Raw genomic sequence first — 27,871 nt, 5'->3', positions numbered from 1 at the left:
TTTCCCCATTCTCACTGGTGTGAGGTGGTATCTCATTGTGGTTTTGATTTGTATTTCCCTGATGGCAAGTGATGCAGAGCATTTTCTCATGTGCATGTTGGCCATGTCTATGTCTTCCTCTGTGAGATTTCTCTTCATGTCTTTTGCCCATTTCATGATTGGATTGTTTGTTTCTTTGGTGTTAAGTTTAATAAGTTCTTTATAGATTTTGGAAACTAGCCCTTTATCTGATATGTTATTTGCAAATATCTTCTCCCATTCTGTAGGTTGTCTTTGAGTTTTGTTGACTGTATCCTTTGCTGTGCAAAAGCTTCTTATCTTGATGAAGTCCCAATAGTTCATTTTTGCTTTTGTTTCTTTTGTTTTCGTGGATGTATCTTGCAAGAAGTTACTGTGGCCAAGTTCAAAAAGGGTGTTGCCTGTGTTCTCCTCTAGGATTTTGATGGAGTCTTGTCTCACATTTAAATCTTTCATCCATTTTGAGTTTATCTTTGTGTATGGTGCAAGAGAGTGGTCTAGTTTCATTCTTCTGCATGTGGATGACCAATTTTCCCAGCACCATTTATTGAAGAGACTGTCTTTCTTCCAGTGGATCGTCTTTCCTCCTTTGTCGAATATTAGTTGACCATAAAGTTCAGGGTCCATTTCTGGATTCTCTATTCTGTTCCATTGGTCTATGTGTCTGTTTTTGTGCCAGTACCACACTGTCTTGATGACCACAGCTTTGTAGTACAACCTGAAATCTGGCATTGTGATGCCCCCAGCTATGGTTTTCTTTTTTAAAATTCCCCTGGCTATTCGGGGTCTTTTCTGATTCCACACAAATCTTAAAATAATTTGTTCTAAGTCTCTGAAAAAAGTCCATGGTATTTTGATAGGGATTGCATTGAACGTGTAAATTGCCCTGGGTAGCATTGACATTTTCACAATATTAATTCTGCCAATCCATGAGCATGGAATATTTTTCCATCTCTTTGTGTCTTCCTCAATTTCTTTCAGAAGTGTTCTATAGTTTTTAGGGTATAGATCCTTTACTTCTTTGGTTAGGTTTATTCCTAGGTATCTTATGCTTTTGGGTGCAATTGTAAATGGGATTGACTCCTTAATTTCTCTTTCTTCAGTCTCATTGTTAGTGTATAGGAATGCCATTGATTTCTGGTTATTGATTTTGTATCCTGCCACGCTACCAAATTGCTGTATGAGTTCTAGCAATCTTGGGGTGGAGGCTTTTGGGTTTTCTATGTAGAGTATCATGTCATCGGCGAAGAGGGAGAGTTTGACTTCTTCTTTGCCAATTTGAATGCCTTTAATGTCTTTTTGTTGTCTGATTGCTGAGGCTAGGACTTCCAATACTATGTTGAATAGCAGTGGTGAGAGTGGACATCCCTGTCTGGTTCCTGATCTTAGGGGAAAGGCTCCCAGTGCTTCCCCATTGAGAATGATATTTGCTGTGGGCTTTTCGTAGATGGCTTTTAAGATATCGAGGAAAGTTCCCTCTATCCCTACACTCTGAAGAGTTTTGATCAGGAATGGATGCTGTATTTTGTCAAATGCTTTCTCTGCATCTAATGAGAGGATCATATGGTTCTTGGTTTTTCTCTTGCTGATATGATGAATCACATTGATTGTTTTACGAGTGTTGAACCAGCCTTGCATCCCGGGGATAAATCCTACTTGGTCATGGTGAATAATTTTCTTAATGTGTTGTTGGATCCTTTTGGCTAGTATCTTGTTGAGAATTTTTGCATCCATGTTCATCAGGGATATTGGTCTGTAATTCTCCTTTTTGGTGGGGTCTTTGTCTGGTTTTGGAATTAAGGTGATGCTGGCCTCATAGAATGAGTTTGGAAGTACTCCATCTCTTTCTATCTTTCCAAACAGCTTTAGTAGAATAGGTATGATTTCTTCTTTAAACGTTTGATAGAATTCCCCTGGGAAGCCATCTGGCCCTGGACTCTTGTGTCTTGGGAGGTTTTTGATGACTGCTTCAATTTCCTCCCTGGTTATTGGCCTGTTCAGGTTTTCTATTTCTTCCTGCTCCAGTTTTGGTAGTTTGTGGCTTTCCAGGAATGCGTCCATTTCTTCTAGGTTGCCTAATTTATTGGCGTAGAGCTGTTCATAATATGTTTTTAAAATCGTTTGTATTTCCTTGGTGTTGGTAGTGATCTCTCCTTTCTCATTCATGATTTTATTAATTTGAGTCTTCTCTCTCTTCTTTTTAATAAGGTTGGCTAATGGTTTATCTATCTTATTAATTCTTTCAAAGAACCAACTCCTGGTTCTATTGATCTGTTCCACAGTTCTTCTGGTCTCAATTTCGTTGAGTTCTGCTCGAATTTTAATTAACTCTCTTCTTCTGCTGGGCGTCGGTTCGATTTGCTGCTTCTTCTCTAGCTCCTTTATGTGTAAGGTTAGCTTTTGTATTTGAGTTCTTTCCAGTTTTTGAATGGATGCTTGTATTGCGATGTATTTCCCCCTCAGGACTGCTTTTGCTGCATCCCAAAGATTTTGAACAGTTGTATCTTCATTCTCATTAGTTTCCATGAATCTTTTTAATTCTTCCTTAATTTCCTGGTTGACCCTTTTATCTTTTAGCAGGATGGTCCTTAACCTCCACGTGTTTGAGGTCCTTCCAAACTTCTTCTTGTGATTGAGTTCTAATTTCAAGGCGTTATGGTCTGAGAATATGCAGGGGACGATCCCAATCTTTTGGTATCGGTTCAGACCCAATTTGTGACCCAGTATGTGGTCTATTCTGGAAAAAGTTCCATGTGCACTTGAGAAGAATGTGTATTCAGTTGAGTTTGGATGTAAAGTTCTGTAGATATCTGTGAAATCTATCTGGTCCAGTGTATCATTTAAAGCTCTCGTTTCTTTGGAGATGTTGTGTTTAGAAGACCTATCAAGGGTAGAGAGAGCTAGATTGAAGTCACCAAGTATAAGTGTATTATTATCTAAGTATTTCTTTACTTTGGTTAATAATTCGTTTAAGTATTTGGCAGCTCCCACATTCGGGGCATATATATTGAGGATTGTTAAGTCCTCTTGTTGGATAGATCCTTTAAGTATGATATAGTGTCCCTCTTCGTCTCTCACTACTGTCTTCGGAGTGAATTTTAGTTTATCTGATATAAGGATGGCTACCCCTGCTTTCTTTTGAGAACCATTTGAATGGTAAATGGTTCTCCAATCTTTTATTTTCAGGTTGTAGGTGTCCTTCTGTCTAAAATGAGTCTCTTGTAGACAGCAAATAGATGGGTCCTGCTTTTTTATCCAGTCTGAAACCCTGCGCCTTTTGATGGGGTCATTAAGCCCGTTCACGTTCAGAGTTACTATTGACAGATATGAGTTTAGTGTCATCATGATATCTATTTAGTCCTTGTTTTTGTGGATTGTTCCACTGAACTTCTTCTTAAAGGGGAATTTTAAGAGTCCCCCTTAAAATTTCTTGCAGAGCTGGTTTGGAGGTCACATATTCTTTCAGTTCCTGCCTGTCTTGGAAGCTCTTTATCTCTCCTTCCATTTTGAATGAGAGCCTTGCTGGATAAAGTATTCTTGGTTGCATGTTCTTCTCATTTAGGACCCTGAATATATCCTGCCAGCCCTTTCTGGCCTGCCACGTCTCTGTGGAGAGGTCTGCTGTTACCCTAATATTCCTCCCCATGAAAGTCAGGGACTTCTTGTCTCTTGCTGCTTTAAGGATCTTCTCTTTATCTTTGGAATTTGCAAGCTTCACTATTAAATGTCGAGGAGTTGAACGGTTTTTATTGATTTTAGGGGGGGATCTCTCTATTTCCTGGATCTGAATGCCTGTTTCCCTTCCCAGATTGGGAAAGTTTTCAGCTAGGATTTGTTCAAATACATATTCTGGCCCTCTGTCCCTTTCGGCGCCCTCGGGAACCCCAATTAAACGTAGGTTTTTCTTCCTTAGACTGTCATTTATTTGCCTTAATCTGTCTTCATGGTCCTTTAATTGTTTGTCTCTTTTTTCCTCAGTTTCCCTCTTTGCCATTAACTTGTCTTCTATGTCACTCACTCATTCTTCCACCTCGTTAACCCTCGTCGTTAGAACTTCTAGTTTGGATTGCATCTCATTCAGTTGATTTTTAATTTCTGCCTGATTGGATCTAAATTCTGCAGTCATGAAGTCTCGTGAGTCCTTAATGCTTTTTTCTAGAGCCACCAGTAGCTGTATAATAGTGCTTCTGAATTGGCTTTCTGACATTGAATTGTAATCCAGATTTTGTAGCTCTGTGGGAGAGAGGGCTGTTTCTGATTCTTTCTTTTGAGGTGAGGTTTTCCTTCTAGTCATTTTGCTCAGTGCGGAGTGGCCAAAAACAAGTTGTATTGGGAAAAGGAGAGAAAGAGAGAGAAGGAAAGAAAAGAGAAAAAGAAAAAAGAAAAAGAAAAGAAAAAGGAAAGAAGAGAAGAAAAAGGGAAAGAAAAAGAAAGAAAGGTGAAAAAAAAAGGGGGTGGGGGAAGCAATCAGAAATCAAAAAGAAAAGAAAAAAGAAAAGAAAAAAAAAACACGGGGGAGTATTTCTGTAGACTTTAAGTCCCTTGTCTTCCCCTGGAACTGGTCCGTCCAGCTGGTCTTCTGGGGGAGGGGCCTGCTGCGCTGATTTTCAGGTGTTAGCACTTGGGGGAGCTGCTCTGCCCCTGCCTCCTGCAGGGCTCAGCGGGGGTTGTTTACCCCTGTGAGGTCTCAGGAGGAACAGTTGCAGTTGCTATGGCAACTCTGGAAGCCTGGATTCAGCCTCCGCAGGAACTACGGGGCTCGGGGCTCTCGGTTCTCCGTCTGCAGGGCCTGGAGGCTCCGGGGCGGGGCCGCTGATCTGCTCAGTTCGGGGCAGGAGCGTCCTTGCTGTCTCGGGCCCTCCCGGCCTCTGCCTGTCCCGGGGGGAGGCCGGATCCTGGGCTGTGTCCCGGCGCCCTGTGCTCCGGGGCCTGCGCTGTGGGATTCGCGCTCCCGCCCCGCAGCTCCCTCCCTGGAGCCGCTGCCCGAGCCCCTCCGAGCTGCTCCGGTCGGTCCCGCAGTGCGCGCTGCAGCCCTTAGGGAGCTCGGAGCACTCTCCTGCGCTCGCAGGTGTCTGTTAGCGTCCCCGGGAGCCCGAGGGCATCCCCGCTCTCCTGGGTCCTGCTCCAACTCCCTGCGAGCCCCTTTCCGCCCGCCCGGGAAGGTTGGTGCAGCTCCTGCTCCTCCGGGACGGGGCTCTCCTGTCCTGGGGACACTCGCCCCGGCCTCAGCCCGGCTCCTCGCGGGGCCCCTCCCCCTCGGAGGCCTTTTGTTTCTTTGTTTCTTTTTCCCCGTCTTCCTACCTGGATAGAAGCGTGAACTCCTCTCACTGTAGCATTCCAGCTGGTCTCTCTTTAAATCTCAGGCCGAATTCGTAGATTTTCAGGATGGTTTGAAGGTTATCTAGGTAATTTGTTGGGGACAGGTGATTTGGGGACACTACTCTTCCGCCATCTTGCCCCTCCTCTCCCAGAAATTTATTTTCTTATAATTCTGAAAGCTACAAGCCTATGATCAAGTTGTTGGCAAGAGAATCCTTATTTATAGATCTCTTATAGCAGGATGTATCTATTTTGTCCAAGACTGCGTATGGTAAATAATCCCAGGATCTATGGATTTATGAGGCATGTCACCCTGGAAAATGCAACTATATGGACATAAAATTAAGATGCTTCATGATTTTTTTTATTATTTACTTATGATAGTCAGAGAGAGAGAGAGAGAGAGAGAGAGAGAGAGAGAGAGAGAGAGGCAGGCAGAGACACAGGCAGAGGGAGAAGCAGGCTCCATGCACCGGGAGCCCGATGTGGGATTCGATCCCGGGTCTCCAGGATCGCGCCCCGGGCCAAAGACAGGCGCTAAACCGCTGCGCCACCCAGGGATCCCCGATGGTTCATGATTAAATGACTTTTTTGTGTAAGTAATAAAGAAACCTCATGTTAATCTCAGCCAGAGTGGGTTCTGACATAGAAAGAAAATACCTGGGGATCTGTACTAGTGGTCTTAGAACTCTTGCAGCTTTCCCTCTGCCTCATGATCATTTATATATTTGAAACTATTAGTAAAGCTGGATAATGGCTAAGGTCACTGATTTGAAGGAATATGATTTAACAAACTAACACTTTGTGTTATCCTGCAAGGAAATTAAGGTTTACAGTGGTTAAATGACTTGCTGAAAGTCACATGCTACAAATGGCCAAACAAGTGTAGAAACGAAGTCTTAAATCAGACTCTTTGTACCATGTGACACATGATAATGTGATGGAAAAACAACAATGACAAAACCCGTGTTGGGGAATCAGAAGTAGATTTGCCTCGTGGTTCTAACACTGATCAGCTGTTTGATTTTGGGCAAAGTACTTGCAACATTCATTTATTTATTTTTTTAAGATTTATTTATTTATTCATTCAGAGAGAACAAGAGAGAGGCAGAGACACAGGCAGAGGGAGAAGTGGGCTCCATGCAGGGAGCCCAATGTGGGACTCGATCCCGGGTCTCCAGGTGGTGCTAAACCGCTGCGCCACCGGGGCTGCCCACTTGCAGCATTCAAAGTCTATTTCCTTACCTATGCACTATATCTTATATAAAATACACAAGATATCTAAATGATAAATACAACAGAAAAACAGATAAACATGACATAATACAACAGAATGTTTAGGAACATTTTTAAAGGATGGAGGGAAAGAAAAGCATTACTTACTTTTTTCTTGTAATGCCTGCAATTTATTCAGTTCTTCATTCTCTTCATCACTCTCTTCACTGCTTGTACTGCTCACATCCAAAACTATGTCCCTTTTGGGATCTACTCGGAGAAAGTTGCGGCATTCAAATGTCAGGTGACCAGCTAAGTAAAATAAACAAACAAAAATGTGAATGACAAAATAACACATACACTATATATTTTTATTTTGTTGCCTCAAGGTTAAGAAACCAGTTATACTTTTATTTTTATTTTATTTTTTTCCCAGTTACACTTTTAATGATTTAATGTTTAGTTCCAACTTTTATTATTCAGTGGATAGTACTTTGCTTTTCTTGAATGAACCATGCAGAGAGAGAACTTTTTCCTTTATTCATCAGGGCTTCTAATTTAATAAGCACTTTTTGGCTACATCATACTTCATGCATTTTCCCTTTCTATGTACTTACTTACAGAGTGACTATATAGCTTTCATCTAATTAAAAGTGTCATGATAATATAACTGTGCTTTAAAAAAAAAAGATTTATTCATTCACTTTAAAGAGAGAGAGAATAAGCATGGGAGGGGGAAAAAGAAAGAGAAACTTCAGCAGACTCTTTGCTGAGCATGGACTCTGATACAAGGCTTGATCTCAGGACCCTGAGATCATGACCTGAGCCAAAACCAAGAGTCAGAAGCTTAACTGACGACACCACCCAGGGGCTCCTGATGGCGTTCTTTTTTTTTTTAATTTTTTTTATTTTAAGATTTTATTTATTTATTCATGAGAGAGAGAGAGAGAGAGGCAGAGGCACAGGCAGAGGGAGAAGCAGGCTCCGTGCAGGGAGCCTGACGTGGGACTCGATCCCGGGACTCCAGGACAACGCCCTGAGCCAAAGGCAGGCGCTAAACCACTGAGCCACCCAGGGATTCCCTGATGGTGCTCTTCTAAAGATCACTTAAATAAAAATTTCATTCTGAAAAAAAAAAATTCATTCTGGCATCATTTGCCCCCTAAAGACTCTCCCAATAATAAAGCTATAATATTTACTTATTTATCACATGATACCATGTATTCAAAAATCAAATAGGACAAATACCAGCAAAGTACAGGAAATTATTATTATTATTATTTTTAAATGATGTTATTTTTTTAAGATTTTTATTTATTCATAAGAGGCACAAGGAGAGGAGGCAGGCAGAGGGGGGAAGCAGGCTCCCTGCAGGGACTTGATCCCAGGACCCTAGGATCACGACCTGAGCCAAAGGCGGAAGCTCAACCAGTGAGCCACCCAGGTGCCCCCAGTGCAGGAAATAATATAACCAATATCCAAGTGCCTATCACCCACATGTTAACATTTTGTCATATTCACTTACAGTGTTTAAGGTAAATGTTTGCATGCCTGTGCGTGCGTGTGCATACACACATACATACACACAGGTGGGACTTTGCACAATTCCTTGGAACCCTGTCTTAATCTCATTCTACTCCCTCTGTCTTCAGAAGTTGGTACACTGCAGTTGGTATTCATCCTTCCAAAACAGCATATTGGATTATTTTATAACATAAACTCAGTGATATTTACCTATCATTCTGCAACTAGTTTTTGCCTCTCAATATTATGTTTTGTATTCATATATGCATTCAAATACAAATTCACACTAACACACTCACAATGAAACAAAAAGTTACCTGAAGTATTACTACGCTTGATACTCAGAAACAAAAATAAAAAACAACAACAGTGCTGATGGTAACCACATAATTGATTTCACAACCCACTAATGATTCACTAACTTTGTTCTAGGGTTTATTTCTAGTTCTCTCTTTGAGTGTGAAATCCTTTGGAAGTTCTAAATTTATACAGTAACAACTCTAGTTAGAGTCCCAATCTTAACCTGGACCCTAAGCCTTGCTTTTATCCCCTGTACTCTGTCAACCCATATAAATACAAGTTCATGAATACTGGGTTCAGGAAATACCCTCAATTCTTACCTCTTTAAATTTCTGCTTTCCTTTGATTGTTGCCCTCTAATTCTTTCTTTCTAGAACACTATTGTATCTAAAATAATGTACTGTGCATTTTATACAAGTTTCTTAGTTGTTTACAAGAGGATCCAGTCTGCCATACTGCTGGAAACAAGTTTCCTCTGTTGTGATTTCTTTCCAAATGAGTCATTCAGAAGTATTCTTTTTATATGAAAACATATGCAGTTTTCAGATTATGCTACTTTCTGATCAGAAAGTAGGGTCTGAAGTTGGAAAAATCTCAAATACACAAATTAAGCTTATACCTAAAGGAACTGGAAAAAGAACAGCAAATAAAGTCTAAAACAAGCAGAAGAGAAATAGTAAAGATTACAGCAGAACTCAATGAAATACAGACCAGAAAGACTGTAGTACAGACCAATGAAACCAGGAGCTGGTTCTTTGAAAGAATTATTAGGATAGACCCCTAGCCAGACTTATTAAAAAGAAAAAAAGACTCAAAGTAATAAAATCATGAATGAAAGAGGAGAGATCACAACCAATACCAAGGAAATACAAATGATTTTAAAAATATGTTATGAGCAACTACATGCCAACATATTAGGCAGTCTGGAAGAAATGGATACATTCCTGGAAACCTACAAATTACCAAAACTGAAACAGGAAGAAATAGAAAACCTGAATAGGCCAATAACCAGCGAGGAAATTGAAGCAGTCATCAAAAACTTCCCAAGGCCAGATGGCTTCCCAGGGGAATTGTACCAGACATTTAAAGAAGAAATAATACCAATTTTACTAAAGCTTTTTCAAAGGATAGAAATAGAAGGAATACTTCCAAACTCATTCTATGAGGCATTACCTTGATCCCAAAACCAAAGACCCCACGAAAAGGAGAATTACAGACCAATAATCCCTGATGAACACGGATGCAAAAATTCTCACCAAGATACTAGCCAGCCAATAGGATCCAATGTACATTAAGAGGATTATTCACCAAGACCAAGTGGGGTTTATCCCTGGGATGCAAGTGTGGTTCAACATTCATAAAACAATCAACATGATAGGTCACATCAATAAAAGACAAGAACCATATATGATCCTCTCAAAAGATGCAGAGAAAGCATTTGACAATACACAGCATCCATTCCTGATTAAAACTCTTTAGAGTGTAGGGATAAAGGGAACATCTATCAATATCATAAAAAATCATCTATGAAAAGCCACAGTAAACATCATTCTCAATGGGGAAGCACTGGGAGCCTTTCCCCTAAGATCAGGAACACGACAGGCATGTCTACTCTCACCACTGCTATTCAACATAGTACTAGACGTCCTAGCCCCAACAATCAGACAACAAAAAGTTCATTTTTAAAAAATGAACTTCTGGAGAAAAAAAAGAAAGTGGGATCTGTATGAGATCAGTTATTTGGTATTTGCTGAGATTTCTTCTGTGGACTATCATGTAATAAATTTATGAAATGACTTGGTATGTATTTTAAAAACATATATATCACTCTGTTGAATAGAGTGCTATGTCTATTTTGTTGATCAAATCTTCATTTTTTTGTCTAATAACTTCTATAGTATAATTTTCAAGTACTTCTATCATTAAAAATTTGTCAATTTCTCCTTATAATACAGTTTTTGCTATAAATATTTGAAGATTATATTAGTAAGCACAATCAAGATCATTATCATTTTACCTTTTTCATTGATTGTTCTTGAATCTCTATTCCTTTTTTTTTTTTTTTAAGATTTTATTTATTTATTGAGAGAGAGAGCACAAGCATGGGGAGAGGCGGAGGGAGGGGAAAAGCAGACTCTCTGCTGAGCAGGGAGCCAGACATGAGGCTCAATCCCAGGACCCAGGGATCACGACTCAGGCAGACGCTCAACCAACTAAGCTACTCAGGCGCCCCTGAATCTCTCTCTATTCCTACACCGCTCTTACCTCAAAAGTCTGATACTGAAATTACTCTACTACGCTCTTTCTATTATTAATCATATTGAGTTGCCATTTTTGTGACAAAACTTCTATCAATATTTAACCTATCTCCTCCCCTGTCCCTTTATTTTGAAAATTTCTATGCAGCCTTTATGTTGTTTTATTAATAATGATATAACTGCACTTAAGCCTATCTAATTTGATAGACCAATTTTTTTCCAATTATTGAAATTCCAGTTAGTTAACATACATTGTGATATGTTTCAGGTGTAGAAGTTAATGATTCATCACTTAACATACTACACCCAGTGCTCATCACAACAGGAGCCCTCTTTAATCCCCTATTCCCCTTCCCACCTCCCTCATCAACCTTCAGTTTGTTCTCTATTGTTAAGAGTCTGTTTTGTGGTTTGCCTATTTTCTCCCGTGTTAATTTGTTTTGTTTCTTAAATTCCACATGAGTAAAATCATATGCAGACCAATTTTTTAAAGTATGTTCTCATGTCCAGTATGGAGTTTGAACTCACAACCCTGAGATCAAGAGTTGCACATTCTACTAACTGAGCCAGCTAGGTGCCCCAATACCAGATCTATTTTCAATGTTAATTTCTCAACTTGGAAAAATAGATCCTGCTTCATTGGTGGCAGTGTAAATTCACTCCTCATACATGCTATAAGCTGTTGCCAATTCTTGATTATTCCTTTTCTTCTAATTATTATCTTGTAGGAACTCATACAGTAAAGTTTCTCGCCATTTTCTCTAGACAGTGAGTGGGATTTTTCTAATCCCAGCTTCACAGCCTTTCAAACAGGGCTTTATGCAAGAGTCCCCACTCCAGCCAAGCTGCCATCCCACAGTAGTCTAAGGCTTCATTCTCTAGTCCATAAAAGTCTACCCAGTAGGCCTGTGGACCTCAATGTTTTCAGCTATCATTCCCTGTCTGGCTTTGAGCAACTTTTCATTTCCACCACTAGGGATTTCCTATTCATTCATTTGAGCTGGGTTATTTTTATTGTTGTTGTTACTCTGTTTTTCTCAGCATTTCTGTGTTCAAAGCACAAAGGAGGACTTTCTATCTTGGTTCAGCTTGCCATTTGGATCAGAACTCCTGATGATATAATTTTTCCTTTAACTTAAGCTAGCTTTGCACTCAAACACTTCATATTGCAATGAATATTTAAAGTAAATACTGAAATAATAACCACACTGGCAGCAAGCTCCATTTCACATGCATTTTAGCTTTATTTCAATGAAATTGACCCTAAACTAATACTAAGACAAGCTACTCATAAAGCTACAAATAGAGTCTCCTGTTTTTTTCTACTGGGGGAATAAGTGAACAAACTTAGGAAATTGTATTCCAATTTACAGTTCTTGTGATGTCTTTTCTAAATAGACTCTAAGTAGACAATGAGCAGAAAACTCTTAGGTGACCAGACACAAATCCTGACCACAGATACAGAGACATTTCAAATTACAACATTTTAGTACTTGGTTATAAAAAATGAAGGGGCCTTTTCAGAAACAGTAAATAGTAACTAATTCCCAAATTCAAGGTGCTCTGACTAGCCTAAACAATCTTGAAAAAGAACAGAAGTGAATGACTCACACTTCCTGATTTCAAAACTTTCCACAAAGTTAATCAAAGTTAATCAAAACAGGATGGTACTGTCACAAGGATAGACATATAGGCCAAGAGAACAGAATTAAGAACCCAGAAATAAATACGTGTGTGTGTACGTGTGTGTGTATCTCCAAATGATTTTTGACAACAGTGTAAAGTCTACTTATTGGGGAAAGAATAGTGTCTTCAATAGATGGTGCAGAAACAAATCGATTTCCACATGCAAACTAATGAGGTTGAGCATCTTATTCCCATATGCAAACACTGACTCAAAATGGATCAAAGACTTATTATAAGAATTAGGACCATGAAACTCTTAGGAGACAGGAAAGGATAAGTTTTTTCAGGACTTCGAATTTGGCAAAGCATTCTAGGTAAACACCAAAAGCACCAGAGGTGCCTAGGTGGTGCAGTCAGTTAAGCATCTGACTCTTGGTCTCAGCTCAGGTCTTGATCTTGGGGTCGTGGGCTCAGGTCGCGATCTCAGCGTCATGGGATCAGGGCCTATGTCAGGCTCTGCACCCAATGTGGAGTGTGCTTGAGATTCTCTCTCTTTCTCCTTCTGTCCCTCCTGCTTGGTCCCTCTACCTAAATAAATAAATAGATCCAAAAACTAATTACCAACACCACCAGCAACAAAGGAAAAAATTGATAAACTAGACTTCATCAAAATTTAAAATTTTTTTGCAAAGAAATTAGTATGAAAGTGAAAAGATAGCCTACAGAATTGGAGAAAATATTTGCAAATCACATTGATAGGGTTTAGCATCCAGTGTATATACAAGTCGTACAATTCAAGAACAAAAAACAACTCAATTAAAAAATGGGGGGATCCCTGGGTGGTGCAGCGGTTTGGCGCTTGCCTTTGGCCCAGGGCGCGATCCTGGAGACCTGGGATCGAATCCCACGTCAGGCTCCCGGTGCATGGAACCTGCTTCTCCCTCTGCCTGTGTCTCTGCCTCTCTCTCTCTATCTCTCTGTGACTATCATAAATAAATAAAAATTTAAAAAAAAAATGGGCAAAAGATTTGAATAGACATTAATCCAAAGAAGATATACAAATGGCCAATAAGACTATAAAAAGATGCTCACATGGGCAGCCCAGGCGGCTCAGTGGTTTAGTGCCGCCTTCAGCCCAGGGCTTGATATTGGAAACCCAGGATTGAGTCCCACATCAGGCTCCCTGCATGGAGCCTGCTTCTCCCTCTGCCTGTGTCTCTGCCTCTCTCTCTCTTTCATGAACAAATAAAATTAAAAAAAAAAAAAAAAGATGCTCACCATCATTAATCATTAGGGAAATTCAAATAAAAAACCATAATGAGATATCAATTCCTACTATCTACTAGGATGGCTATACATTTAAAAAAAAAAGGGAAAAGAATAATGTTGGCAAGAATGCAGAGAAGTTGGAATTCTTACACATTTCTAGTGGGAATGTAAAATGAAATGTTCCATTTTTAGTGGAAAACAGTTTGGCAGGCCCTCTAAAAGCTGAACAAGGTGACCCAGCATTCCACTCCTAGGCATATACCCAAAAGAACTGAAAAAAGGGATTCCGACAGATAATTTCATGGCTCCATTAGTCACCATACCAATAAAGTGGAAACAACCCAAGTGCCTGCCAACAGATGAATGGATAAATACAATGTATCATATCAACCACAAAACAAAGAAACAAAAACAGAGATGAATTTTGAAATGTTATACTAAGGGAAATAAGCTAGACACAAAGTACAAATACCATATGATTATGCTTGCATGATACAGTCAGAATGGCCAAATTCATAGAACAGAAACTAAATTGGAGGATGGGGCCTGGGGGAAGGGAGGGCTGGAGAAATAATGGTTATGGCATTTCTGTTTAGGGTAATGAAAAGTGTCAGAATAAATAGTGGAGTTGGTTGTACAACACTGTGAATGTAATAAATGCACCTGAATTATATACTTAAAAATGCTTAAGATGGCAAATTCTAATGTTATATATATATTTTGCCACAATTTTTAAAAATAGTGGGAAAAAAAGATGGCATAGTGTAAAGTCTTACAGATTACCAGATTTCAATTTCCAGTCTCCCCACTTAATAATAAAGTAATCCTCCTGAGCCTATTTTCTGATTTGTAACAGTAACAATCATCAGTAATAGTTATTGAGGAATTCCTATGGCAAACCATTGATCTCAACATTTGAATTAACTAACTTAATCTTCACAACAACTCTGTGGAACTAGGGGCTATAATTACATCATTTCATAAGAAACTGAAGCAGAGTAGCTAAGCAACTTCCCTGATGTCACACTGTGAGTAAACGCCAGCTGAGGTTTGCTCCTAGGCAATCTGGAATCAATCTTTTTTTTTTTTTTTTTGATTGTTCATGAAAATGGGCACCAGGAAACCTACTTCATAAGGTTGTTTTAAGAATGAAATGCAGTGAGTTGTATCTTTAAAGTGCTTAGCACAGTCTATAGCACCAAGTAGGTATTTAATACATGGTTTCAGATTATGATCATTTATTGTATCATTAAAAGCAAAAGTACGTTCTCCATTATTTGCATTCAAGGAGTGGTTGCATGGGCAACTCGAAGTGCCACATAACAATAAAAACTTAGTTTCATTTAGAATTGCTGACAAAGATTTACCAAATGAATGATAAATTATGTTTTTATTATTATTTTTTATTTTTTTAAAGATTTTATTTATTCATGAGAGAGACACACACACACACACACACACAGAGGCAGACACACAGGCAGAGGTAGAAGCAGGATCCATGCAGGGAGCCCCATGCAGGACTCGATCCCGGGACTCCAGGATCACGCCCTGGGCCGAAGGCAGTCGCTAAACTGCTGAGCCACCCAGGCGTCCCGATAAATTATGTTTTATAATCAGGATGCTCATGTACCTATTGCTTGGCCCAGGGAGTATGCAGACCATGTGAACTAGTGCTAAGTAAACCAGGTTTGGGCATTCCCTAAGGTCCTCAGCTCTGAAAGCATGAGGCTACATTACAAACTTCTGAATCATTAAACACAATTAATTCCACCAAGCTTCATGTCCCTATCATTGTGATTCCTACCCAAAAATGCAGGCTTTTTTTGTATCCATATATCTGTATCCATATATCTTCCTGGAAGTCTCATCTTCATATTGTTTCTGTGCTCCTGATCTAACGGATCATTACCCCCTTCTCTCCCAATCTTCTCATGACTGCTTCTGAAACACACAATCCCTAGTGGACAAATTGTGCTACCTGTCCTCAGTTTGCTTCCTCTACTGCTTGTTTTAAAGGATATTTGGCTCTTCCCCGAGAATACTTTTCTACAGCTTATTTCAGTATTACTAGCATCCTCTAGGCTTCTTAATACTGTTTCCCAATATAGCAGTCCTCTACTCTCCCACGCAGCCCTGTTGCCTATCTACTGAAGTCTTTGGAATCTGGCTCATACGCTAGTGCTTCACCCTAAGCCCTTCTACAGCCCTAAATGGACAGTCTAGGGTGCTGTACGGCTTTTCTCAGTTCCTTGATATTCTAGATGCCATGGCCACACTATCTATGCTCCCTGTCATCACCTGAAATGTTCCATTTTGGAAATTTTAAACTCCAAAATCATACTCTCAGTATAAGCACTTATCCTTCTAGCTTTCTCACTCCCTCACACCCATACACAGATCTGTTTGGGAATCTTATTAAGATCTTAATTCCCTCAATCCTTTCATTTTCCCCTAGTATATCAAATTCCTCATTCCTGACTCTCTGAACACTCTTTTATAAGTCTCTATGACTCATTCATATTCTTGATCATCTATCATATCTCACCATAAAACAAATACTCTGGCTCAAAGCTAAACTTTCTTTGGATAGTTCCTATCCTTGAGTCACCAAGCAATGCTTGAGTGCAATCACACATTCATGAACATTAGCACAAATACAAGACATTTCATTTTTTGTGCATGTCCTATTTTCCTCAGTGACTTTTCCAAACTTATGACTGACTTAAATTATGGTCCACTTTCCTGTCTCACTCAATACCCCCTCCCCAAACAGATAATTCAGTCTCCTAAGATTACCAGACAGTGTCTCATTCTACTGTCTCTACACCTGAAAATAACCATACTTATTCTCACCTAGCTTTCTCCAAAATTAAGAAATATCCTTGTTATAACTCTTAGAGGAAATTGCTTAATCTTCTCCGGTCTCCAGGATCTGCAACATTCCTATAATATCCCTTCAGTCTATATAAACATATTATATCTTAAATATAAAACCCTCCCTTTATGCCAAATTCCCTTCCAGGAATTATAGTGGACTCCTGAATAACATAGGGGGTAGGGTAGGGGCACTCAAAAATCCACATATAACTTCTGGCTCCCTCAAAACTGAACTACTGTATTTTTTGTGATAGAAAAGTAAGATAGAAGCAACCAAATGATGAAAAACAAAGCAAAGGTGAAGGCAAGTTGCAGGAAAGGCTGGAACATCAGGGTTCTTCCCTGCTCCTGGTACTCTATCCTACTACCCGTGGGGAACTCTCTTCACTGAGGTCTTGAACTGGGAGGTGTAAGAAACAGGCTCTGGGGAAGGGTTGTTGCCAAAGAAGCCAAGGACCACATAATAACCCACCCAAGGGGTTACTGACTCTCCACCAAGGAGTGCAGAACCCTCGGGGGGACAGGACCGCACCAGACAAAAGCCTTGGACTCAGTATGGGGGTGCTGTCCAAGGTGCTGAATGTCTTCTAAGGAGGGTTGCTAATATTGTGGGGGAACTTACCCCTTGGCAGCATTTCCCCCACAAGCAGAAACTGCATTAGAATCACATAAAGGGGACTAGGTGGAACAAGCGACCTAGAGAGAAGGGTAAAGGTGCTTTAACTTCCCTGGTTATCTACCTTCCCTAGACTCCACTTGGAAGGTTTTCCACATTCCCAAGAGAGAAGCAAGATACAGGTATCACTCTAGGATCTAGTTTGGCTAAGTGGAGGTTTGGAGGAAGAGAAGGAGACATGGTGGTTCCTGTTCTACTGTTGTACAGTATTTATTAAAACAAAAACAAAGACAAAAAAAATCCTACTCACAACTAAACCTGTGCAGTTCAAACTCATCTTGTTCAAGGGTCAAGTATATTCAATATATTCCTGTTATGACCTAATGTCTGTGCCCCCTCAAAATTCATATAGTGAAATTCTAACCCCCAAAGAGGATGGTATTAGTTGGTGGAAGCTTTGGGAGGTGATTAGGTTCTGAGGGTGGTAACCTCATGAATGGGATTACTGCCTTATAAAAGAGGGGGCAGCCTGGGTGGCTCAGCTGTTTAGTGCCGCCTTCGGCCCAGGGCACAATCTGGGGACCAGGGATCAAGTCCCACGTTGGGCTCCCTGCGTGGAGCCTGCTTCTCCCTCTGCCTGTGTCTCTGCCTCTCTCTCTCTCTGTGTGTGTCTGTCGTGAACAAATAAATAAAATCTTTAAAGATTTTAAAAAATAAAATCTTAAAATATATATATACACACACACATACACACACACACACACACACACTCATATGGTGGAAAGGACTAGAGATGTCCCTGGAGTCCCTTTTATTTTATTTTTTTAAAGATTTTATTTATTTATTCACGAGAGAGACACACACACACAGAGAGAGAGATAGAGAGAGAGAGAGAGAGGGGCAGAGACACAGAGGGAGAAGCAGGCTCCACGCAGGGAGCCCGACGTGGGACTCGATCCCGGGTCTCCAGGATCAGGCCCTGGGCTGAAGGCGGCACTAAACCTCTGAGCCACCGGGCTGCTCCCACCATGTGAGTATAAAATGAAAAGTCTATGACCTGGAAAACGTGCTTTCACCTTGAATTTGGACTTTCAGCCTCCTATGAGCAATCATTTCTCTTTATAGGCTACTGACCTTGTGGTATTTTGTTATAGAAGCCCATAAGGACTAAAACAGTTCCTTACTTTTCTCATGCAAATTTCGAAACTGGAGACTATATAGCAACTCCATTTTTTTTATTGCTCCCCATACAGGCTTAAATCTGCCCAGTTTGCTTCATGACCTACCACTCCACTTAAACTGAACTTCCTAAGGTCAAAAAAGCATCCTACCTGGTAAATCCAATGACAATTTCTAAACCATTTCTTACAAATCCTATCAGTAGCACATGACAATTTTCCCTCACTTTTGAATATCTATTCTTCTTCTTCTAGCATTGTACCTTCTTGGTCTTTCCTCAGCTCATGCCTAAATATTTTACTTTACCTGTTGATATTTTATTCCACTAAGAGTCTGTTATTGTTATATATAAGTTTGCTTATGTACAATCATGTAAGGCCAAAAATATGAATCCAGGACAAAAAAAGAGTGGTTAACAAAGCTGTATTATGGGAAACACCTGATTTAAATGAATTATTTTTAAAAAGCAGTTTTCAAATTAGGTACTGGTGCAAGACTGTACAAGACAGAGAAAAAGAATCTAAAACAATAAAAAGTACCTGTTTGTCAAAGTGGGAGTCATTGTCATTTTGAGGTAGATAATTCTCCACTGCCTAGTACTGCCCTACACATTGTAGGATGTTTATAATCCCTAAACCCTACATACTAAATGTCCTATTGTTGCTCTTAACCCCAAATGGACAACTTAAGAAGAAAAAAAAAAGTCCATGGATTTCCAAGGGGGAGTATTACCCCTAGCTGAGAAATAATGATAAAATGATTTTGCATTTAGACTTATTATTTTCACTGCTTGCTTATCTTTGGAGAAACAAACTAAGAAGTAGGAAATGCATTTCAGGTATTCGCACTTAAAAGACTATGAGAAACAATAATGAGCAGACCCACAGGCAAAGAAAAGGTCATGAATGTCTATCAATAGATTAGTATTTTAAGTTAAATAAAATATTAAAGGTATTTAGGTATGTTCTTATTTCCTGCTGCTATAATCAAATGCTCCACTATTGAGTATACTCAGTATGCTGAACTTTTTAAAGGTATGTTTTCTGAGAACTATGATAATTATCTGAGACATTTATTCCATGGACAAAGGCTTAGTGACTTCGTAGCTTTTAAATATTCAGAAGTTGCCAACTCCAAAAAAAATTCAGAAACTCATCATACAAATAATAATTCTTCTAATATTGTTGAGGAATGTCATGAAAAAGTGACATTCATGTTATTTAGTAATACATCTTAACTTTTGTAATACAGCCCCCTTAACTTCAAGCTTTTGAAAACAATATAATCATACTGAAACATACTGACAATAAAATCTTCTTCAAGTATTAAAATTTTTAAATTGTACAACCTAAATCATTTGTTTCACATTAGAGAGACAATACTCTTTTGTAACTGATTGATGAATATGCACATTTTTAGGCATTAAAACATTTCAAAGATTTTTGTGGACTTTTCTCTTAGATACCCCATCAATACTAAGATTCTGGCCTCCAAATAACAGGTAATTTTTTTAAATGTAGTTTCCATTAGAAAGACACATAAATTGAGATCTTCCTTTTTAATAGGTATAAGGTGTTAAGTTTAAGCCAGAAGGGAAGTATTACTTAATTTTTCCACAGGAGACAAATGAGTTATTTAATAATCACTAAAATCATAGATTAAAATAATAAAGCAGAAGGAACTAAACTTAGAAAGATTGCCAAACCTATTTGTTTACTTGGCTTCTATAAGAAAATTCTAATTACTACAGATACTTCAATTATAGTGTAAAATAAAATAGCAATAAGGAGAGTAAATCAACAAATATTTCCAACAAATTATTTTCACTATTTTCCTACAAATCTTAGAAGAGGTCCAAGTAGATAAACCAGTATTCATAGATAGATTGGAAAATCCATTCCGGATTTTGAAGTAAATAAAACAGCATATATAGAAGAGAGAGCGAGCGAGTGCACACATGCACAAGAACATGCACATGAGCAAGCAGGTTCATAAGTCCTAAATCAAGAAATGAAACATGGAAATTAGCAAAGATTTAGGGAAAAAAAAAACAAAGCAAAAATAAATATAAACAAGTTTAAAACACAGAAAGATTTTTATTGTACTCATTTCTTGCATGCAAGTATATTCTTCAGGAGTTTTTATTTATACGAAGGTTAATGTATGCTTATGCTAAATCAGCAAGATTCCCTTGAGACAGATTTCAGCCTTTGCTTGGAGGAATGTGACTTGGTACTCTCAGTATGCTTTCATTATGAGCCCTTTTAATGGAGATTTATGTCCCTGAGTGCTCTCAATTCACATGCTCTTGAATGGACTTTTTTTTTTTTTTTTACATCACATTTATCTTTTTAAAAATAAGTTTTCTGTACAGCATAGGGAATACAGTCGATGGTATTGTAATAGCACTATGTAGTGACCAGTGGTAACTATATTTGTGGTGAGCATAGCCTAAAGTAAAAACTTATCAAATCATTATGTTGTACATCTGAGGCTCATGTAACATTTTGCTTCAAATATAACTACACTTTTATGTAAATTAATTAGTTAACTAATTTTATACAGAGTATTAACCATAATCCAGGCTCATTTGCATGGTCTCCAAACAATTTATAAAACAACAAATGCTACTGTTATAGCTGTTATCAAAGCTTTAGGAAATGTTACTTTAAAGAAGTGGTATTTGTGATACATAATTACAATTTTAAGCTATAAAATTGCACATGTTAAAGTTTACTTTTCTATTCCATTTCATTGATCCATTTCTATGGTCCATTTCACTGATCATAACAGAGATTAATGATTGTTTACATCAACTTTTTGCCTGTGAGCAGAAATTCTGGGACTAATTTCATCCTTAAAAAGACTAAAGTCAATCTACAGGAAAACCCTTCATAAAAAATTTTCATTGCTTTCCCCTCTTCATCCAATATCTAGAAGGACAAGGAATAAAAGATTAAATACATTTATCCTTTTTTTTTGGAATATACTTTCTTCAGTCTCCAAAATCTACTACTCCACTTGTACTTGACATATTTGCTAGTCACTAGATACACAGTCATCTGTTATTGAGTCTGTAGCAGGGAAGAATAACTATTTAGGGTTGACAGAGCAATTTCTGAATCATCTGCAAACCCGGCTAAATAACAAAGCTATAGAACTATGCTGAAATCAGGGCACTGAAATCAGGATGCTAAATTACACTGCCCAAAGAGGCAATGATTCACTCTTTGAAGCATTATTTTTTAATGTACTTACGATAGCCACATTTTTTACAGCCGGCTCGGACACTATCCTTGTTGCAACCTGAAATACAATTGGATAACATTTTAGGAGACATATAAAAAGTAGAAAAATAAGAATTTCATCACATGAATAAACTAAGAAACCTCTTACTGTAGAATTTCTTTCTTTAAAAAAAAAAAAAGTCATTCCTGACCCAAATTAGTAACACTATTCATTCAATTGTTTTGAATATTAGAAGTAACCGGAAAAGCCAATTTACTCACACTATTTTCTTTGACACTATTTTAAGAATAATTCCAGAATACATTTATTTTTAACAGAAATGCAGTGTTATGGTCAAGAGCTTAAATATTCCCAGAATTCTAGAACACTGAGGAAGAAATTCCAGAGAACTTCAGCTTGTCCCTCAAATGTAAATAATTAGCTATGTATGTAAATGCATACATATATTCACTATATATACTAGTTATTATATGTACATATATATAAACATTCAAGATAACAAATGTTTTCCTGTTCTCCCTTAGAAGAAAAACAAACTGACTTTTTAAAAAGAATTGATGAGAATCCAAAGAAATACTTTAAAATGCTAGGTATTATAAGAAACATCTGAATTCAGCAATCAGATTCTGACAAAAGAAAACAAACCTCTAGTCACAAATTCAGTCTGATCAAAGTTTAGAAACATTTATAGTTATCTCTGTATAATTAGTGATACATGAGAACAATGTTGGAAGAGGAAATAACAGATGAAATAGATTTTTGTAAAAAAAAAAAACATAAAATTTATCACCTTAAGCAGTTTTAAGTGTATAATTCCATGGTATTAAGTACATTCACAATGTTACTACAACCATCACTACAATTTCCAAAATCTTTCATCATCCCAAACACTAATTGTACCCATTAAATAGCTTCCCATTCTCCCCTCTAGCCCATGGTAACCTCTATTCTATTTTCTGCCTCTATACATTTACCTATTCTAGGAATCTCATATAAGTTGAATCCTACAACTTTTATCCTTTTGTATCAGAATTATTTTACTTAGTGTAATGTTTTCAAGATCATCCATATTGTAGCATATATCAGAATATCATTTTTATGACTGCATTTTATATATATATATATGACTAATTTTAACCTCTAATAAGGACTTCCACCAACCAGAAGGTCAGGAAAGAACTGCTCCATTCCCTTAATGAAAGGCATCTAATTCCTAAACCCTTCATATGAAGCTATAATCCAAATTCACTAATAAAATACATATAGCACAAATATAAAATACTGTTAATTTTATTTTTTTAATACTGTTAATTTTAAAAGGAAGATCATTTTCAAAGTATCTCCTTACAGTTATGAAGACAATACAATAGTCATTTTCCCTAATCCCAAAGTTCCTTTAAAATATATACTGTTGGGCAGCCCAGATGGCTCAGCGGTTTAGCGCCGCCTTCAGCTCTGGGCCTGATCCTGGAGACCCAGGATCTAGTCCCACATTGGGCTCACAGCATGGAGTCTGCTTCTCTTTCTGCCTGTGTCTCTGCCTCTCTCTTTCTCTCTCTGTGTCTCTCATGAATAAATAAATAAAATCTTTAAAAAAATATATATATATAGTTGAGTTATTCTAGTAAAAGTACAGTCAGGTATGCTATAATGCTTGTTTTAAAAACATGAATTTGTTTCTGTGCAACTGATATAAAAGAGAACAATTTTAATATAATGTGACTTTTGTCCAAGAAAAACACTAAGTGAATGCAGAAAATAGTATCCAGTTACTCGGAGGCTTATTATAAGAATATACAAAATGCACCCAAAATATTTCTAGTGACCTCAGTTCAGCATGTGTGCTGTGAGCAGGGTCCAACTGCATAAGATGTAATAACTCTAATCTGATTTCATGTCATCCTCTTCCTACCATTACTTTGGAACAATTCACAAGCTCTAATTCTTATGAAGTCCACTTCCACAGCAAACTCCAGGTCTTCTACAAGGTACAATACCCTATTTATTGTATTGTTTATGTGCCTTTTAACCAATTAATATGTGCAAAACTAGGCTGTTATTAGGTTATTATCAATTTTTATGTGTCATTGATGAAGTTTTTAAGTGTTGTGCCTCAATCTCACTTTTTCTCATAAACCTTGTGATAATACATATGCTGCACTGTTGTAGAACTGTGGTATAAAACCGGATTAATAATAAAATCTCAGGCTCTTTCATTATGAAATAATTGCTCATTGGGGGAAAAAAAATGCAGAGAATCCACGTCAATGTTAAGTCTGTTTCCATAGAAACCATAGACGCTGAATGAGACAGAACAAAACTGTTCTAAATGCACCATTATCATTCCTACTAAAACTGTTGTAATGGACAGATCTGGAATGACCTCATCTCAGCATTTATGAGAAATTAACTTACTAATGACGAACTCTACCTCAGAATTCATAATGAATGAAATATCAAACTTTTTCAGAGTAGGTTTCTCTAACAAAGTTGTAACTTCTTTATGCAACAAGAACTCTAAATAAATAACTCCATATCAACTATGTTTCTCACCAGTTTTTGGTTACATTAAAATTTCAGGCTTCATCTGTCCTAATTTTCTTGAGTGTTGGGCCAACTGAATGCTTCTGCCTGGGACATTTAATCTGATGCTTCTGATACAATAACTCTGAGACAAGTGACACAATGAAGTGAGGACATTTTATTCATTCTCCTGTCAAGACGCAGCTTCTAGTGGGAGTGACGCCAGAGAGCAGCACTCCTAACCATGTCTGGGGCTGTGCAGGATCTTGGCTATGGATGTCCTTGGTCTTTTCTGTTTTCCAAGTCTTGTTATCTAGCCTTTGCTTATGTTCTGTGAGCTCCCTGATATCTTTCATTTTCTTCTTCAATTAACTAAGTCAGTTTCTGTTGTTTGGAACAAGAATTCTGCTGATACAATAGTACTCAAGATCTATGTCAAGCTGAATAGCAAGGCCATATTGAGAGGCCCTTATTACTTCAATTAGAAGTTACCCAGTTCCCCATCTGAGGTTCTCATGCTGTTCTTCGTTCCATTCCTATTTAAAGTTTGCTAGTGCTGTTCAGAGTAATACAACCTGTCTCCCTCGAAATGTTCCTTTGTAATCATGACCTCCAATCTTAAAATCATTGAATAAAAACTTATAAAATTGCCTACATTTTTAAAAAATGGCAAAGACCACCTAAAACAAACTCAAAAGACACAGGAAAATGTAGGAACAAATATATGCAACTCATAACACCAATAAAGGGCGATTATCCCTACCATACAGAACCCAGAAAATCATTACGAAAAAAAACACCAACCAACAAGAAAAAAAATTGACAAAGGAGCTAAGCAAAAAGCTCGCAGGAACAGAAACAAGTCTGAAACATGGAGATGCTCATCCTTACTCATAATAAGTGAAATGTACATTAAAATCTATAGTGAGATTCTATTTTCACTTATCAGAATAGCAAAGAAAGGGTTGAGAAAAGTACGGGGCAGACACATTCTCATACAGTGCTTAATAGCAGTATAAATCAATACCACCTCTATGGAAAGCAAGCTGACAAAATCTATCAGAACTATAAATGTACATACTACTTTGACCTAGCACTTCTCCCTCTCAATCTGCTTGCACAAATGCATATTGACTTATATTGACTTATATACAAAGTTATTCACTACAGCATCATTTGTAATAGAAGAGTAGAAATAATTTAGATCTAAATAAATTATGGTTAGTCTTAATGATAGCTGATCATCTCTAAGATATAAAGAAAAAAAAGCAAGGTATAGAACAGTGCTTATGGTATATTGCCATTTATATGAAAGGACATTAGATGTAGATAAAACAAATTAAACACAGATTTTATTCATAGATGGAAATATACAAAAAAGATCTCTAAAAACATCAACTAGTTACCTAAAAAAGAAGTGCCTCTGGGGTAGAAAAGGTGTATGTCATTATTTACCTTTTGGTACATTTAAAATCTGAAATATGTGGATGAATTTCCTTCTCAAAAACCAAACTAAAAATGCCCCTCAAACAACTCAAAATGAAGAAGACTTGCTCTTGTGCAAGATTCTATAACAAAGGCAGTAATTGCTCTTGTAAATTCTTCAGAGAAGCTACATTACAGATTTACAATAAAATTTTATTAACTGATGGCTTTAGGAATAAATTGCAGATGTCTTTATCTATGCTAAATACTAGCAAGGACTTGTTGTGGATCTAGAACTCTGTTAAACAACCTGAGTGGCAGGGAAGAGTACAGTTAACTGGAAGGCTTTTCATCTTCCAGAACTTAAAGGAGTAGAGAAAGCCAGTTTTTCTAGGTTCCAGAACATGCCAGACAATACTGTATACAACTCTCTGCTGAGCATGGTGTAGACTTGCCAGATGTCCTTAACAAATGCTTGTTGCTTTGAGGCGAGAAACTTAATACCTCAGCACTTGGGAATCCGTGACTTATGCAGCTCCCAGTTGCTAGCTATGAAACTAGTGTCTACAGTGTCATTGGCCCAGGTCATTGGTCACTGAGGAGTAATAGGCTCCTGAAGAACAGGTGCAGAAGAAGGACAACTGAAATAAAAATAATGGCTATTTAGGCAAGGGAAGGGGGAAAGAGAGAGGCATAAGGGACCTTCCTACAGTGATAGAAATATTTAAAATCTTGATCTGGTGAATAGGTGTCCAAAACTAGACACATACACACACTAACACAACAACAACACACACATCCCGCCCCCCCCAAATATCATACCCAAAAACCCCACTGACCCAACATCCAAACCCTCTATCGCCACCCCTTCCCCCCCTCCACCGACATCCCACTCCGCCCACCGCTACTCTCCGCCCCCCGCCGCCTGTCCCCCTAACACCTTCTCCCCTACCCATCCTGCATCTCCCACTTGCAGCCCCTATTACTGCAACCCCCATTCCTCATCAACCGATTGACCTAACGATTCCCCCCCTCTGCACATGACAAACCCACCACAAGCCCCACCTTACCCCCAACCCCACTTAATCCCCCACCCCCCCAATCTACCCTCTGATTTCACACACCCCCCGACTTGCAATGGCCAAATCCACTCCCAAACACCAAATATCTCAGATTTCATCCATACCCCCGACAACTAACATAACCCACACACACTACTCTCACACATTACCCATACCCCGACCTCCCCAGCTCCACACTGCCCTCTCCCAAAACATAACCCTAACTTCGCCCCCAGCATCACCCTTCCATTCTTTTCATTTTTAATTTACTTAGATTCAATTAGATTCTTTTTCTGCTTTGTAATATTTTAAGTTTTACATTTGGTTACTCCATTATAGTTTCATCATAATTTGGGAACCCTTAAAGGTAACCTCCATTTATTCCACTTTTAAAATTCAAAATGTGGCCAGATTTTATGCCAAAGAGGTACAAATAGCTATGTAATAGCTAAAACTGAATGCAAAGTAAAACTCCAAGTATTTAAATTTTCTACAGCTTTATATTAAGAATTTATAGATATAATCCTTACTTTAGGATCGTCAAGTATTTTATTTTAATTACCTGTGAATTTCAAAAATGAGTTAAAGGAGATCCTTGATGTAAACATTTTGAAAAGAACAGATGTCCTTGCTTTTAGTTAAAAATGCCAGCACAAATATTTGATCCTCCTAAGGAGAGATATTAAAGAGTTGCTTATTTCAAACTACTGACATGAAAGAAGTAGCATTTAAGTAAATGTATACAGTGCTTTCATCCACTTGCCTCAAGGTACAAAAAAAAAACCTAGGAAGAAAAAGGTATTACCAGCTTAAGAAGAGGCCTAGAAATCTGAATTTGTCAACTAACGAAACAGAATCACAATCACTGAATCACTGTCTAGTTTAGCCTGTCAACTTTAGTACTAGATTCTGCTTTGCAACAGCTCTAATGATCAACCCTCTAAATTATTATTTAATCATTATTATTATTTACCTATTATGGGTAAATCTCTTAAATGGAGGTTCCAGAAGCCATAAAGATGTAATCAAGTCCCTACCCTAAATCAAACTACAATGTACTAGGACGATGCACCTGCACAGCTATCATACACGCTAGAATGTGCCAGAGTAAAAACCACAAAGCTCTACTACTAAGGAGGAAGAACTGGCATGCCAGACTTTCAGCTGAAAGATGAGGAAAGCTTCCCAGAGATACCTATGGATGGCAGAGAAGGGGCGGTGACAACAAAAGCATGGAAGCAAGAGTTCACGAGGGGTTCTGGGAATAGCTGGCCAAGTCCGAAGACTGTACGATGCTAGAGAGGAAGGGTGGGAGGAAAGAGTGGCAAGAGAGATCTGGCCATGCTTAGGAGGGTGAACTTCACTCCTGCCAAGATGGGGAGTTTTGGCACTAGAACAGTTTAGAAGGAAGA

General features: G+C 38.2%; 1 protein-coding gene across 1 annotated transcript in view; it reads right to left on the bottom strand.

Moving 5' to 3' along the window:
* SREK1IP1 (SREK1 interacting protein 1) overlaps positions 1–27,871 on the bottom strand; it is a 52,883-nt gene that overhangs the window by 20,085 nt on the left and 4,927 nt on the right. Inside the window, exons 3-4 of the mRNA XM_055332651.1 lie at positions 21,460–21,507; positions 6,721–6,864 (exon numbers count right to left, since the gene is read on the bottom strand). Of these exons, the coding sequence (XP_055188626.1) occupies positions 6,721–6,864; positions 21,460–21,507 (192 nt within the window). The remainder of the gene's footprint in view (positions 1–6,720; positions 6,865–21,459; positions 21,508–27,871) is intronic.

The sequence above is a fragment of the Nyctereutes procyonoides genome, unplaced genomic scaffold (genome assembly GCF_905146905.1).
Source record: "Nyctereutes procyonoides isolate TBG_1078 unplaced genomic scaffold, NYPRO_anot_genome, whole genome shotgun sequence".
NCBI classification, from domain to species: Eukaryota; Metazoa; Chordata; class Mammalia; order Carnivora; family Canidae; genus Nyctereutes; species Nyctereutes procyonoides.
Note: the sequence above shows the minus strand (reverse complement) of the source record. Positions and strands in the feature narration are given on the sequence as shown.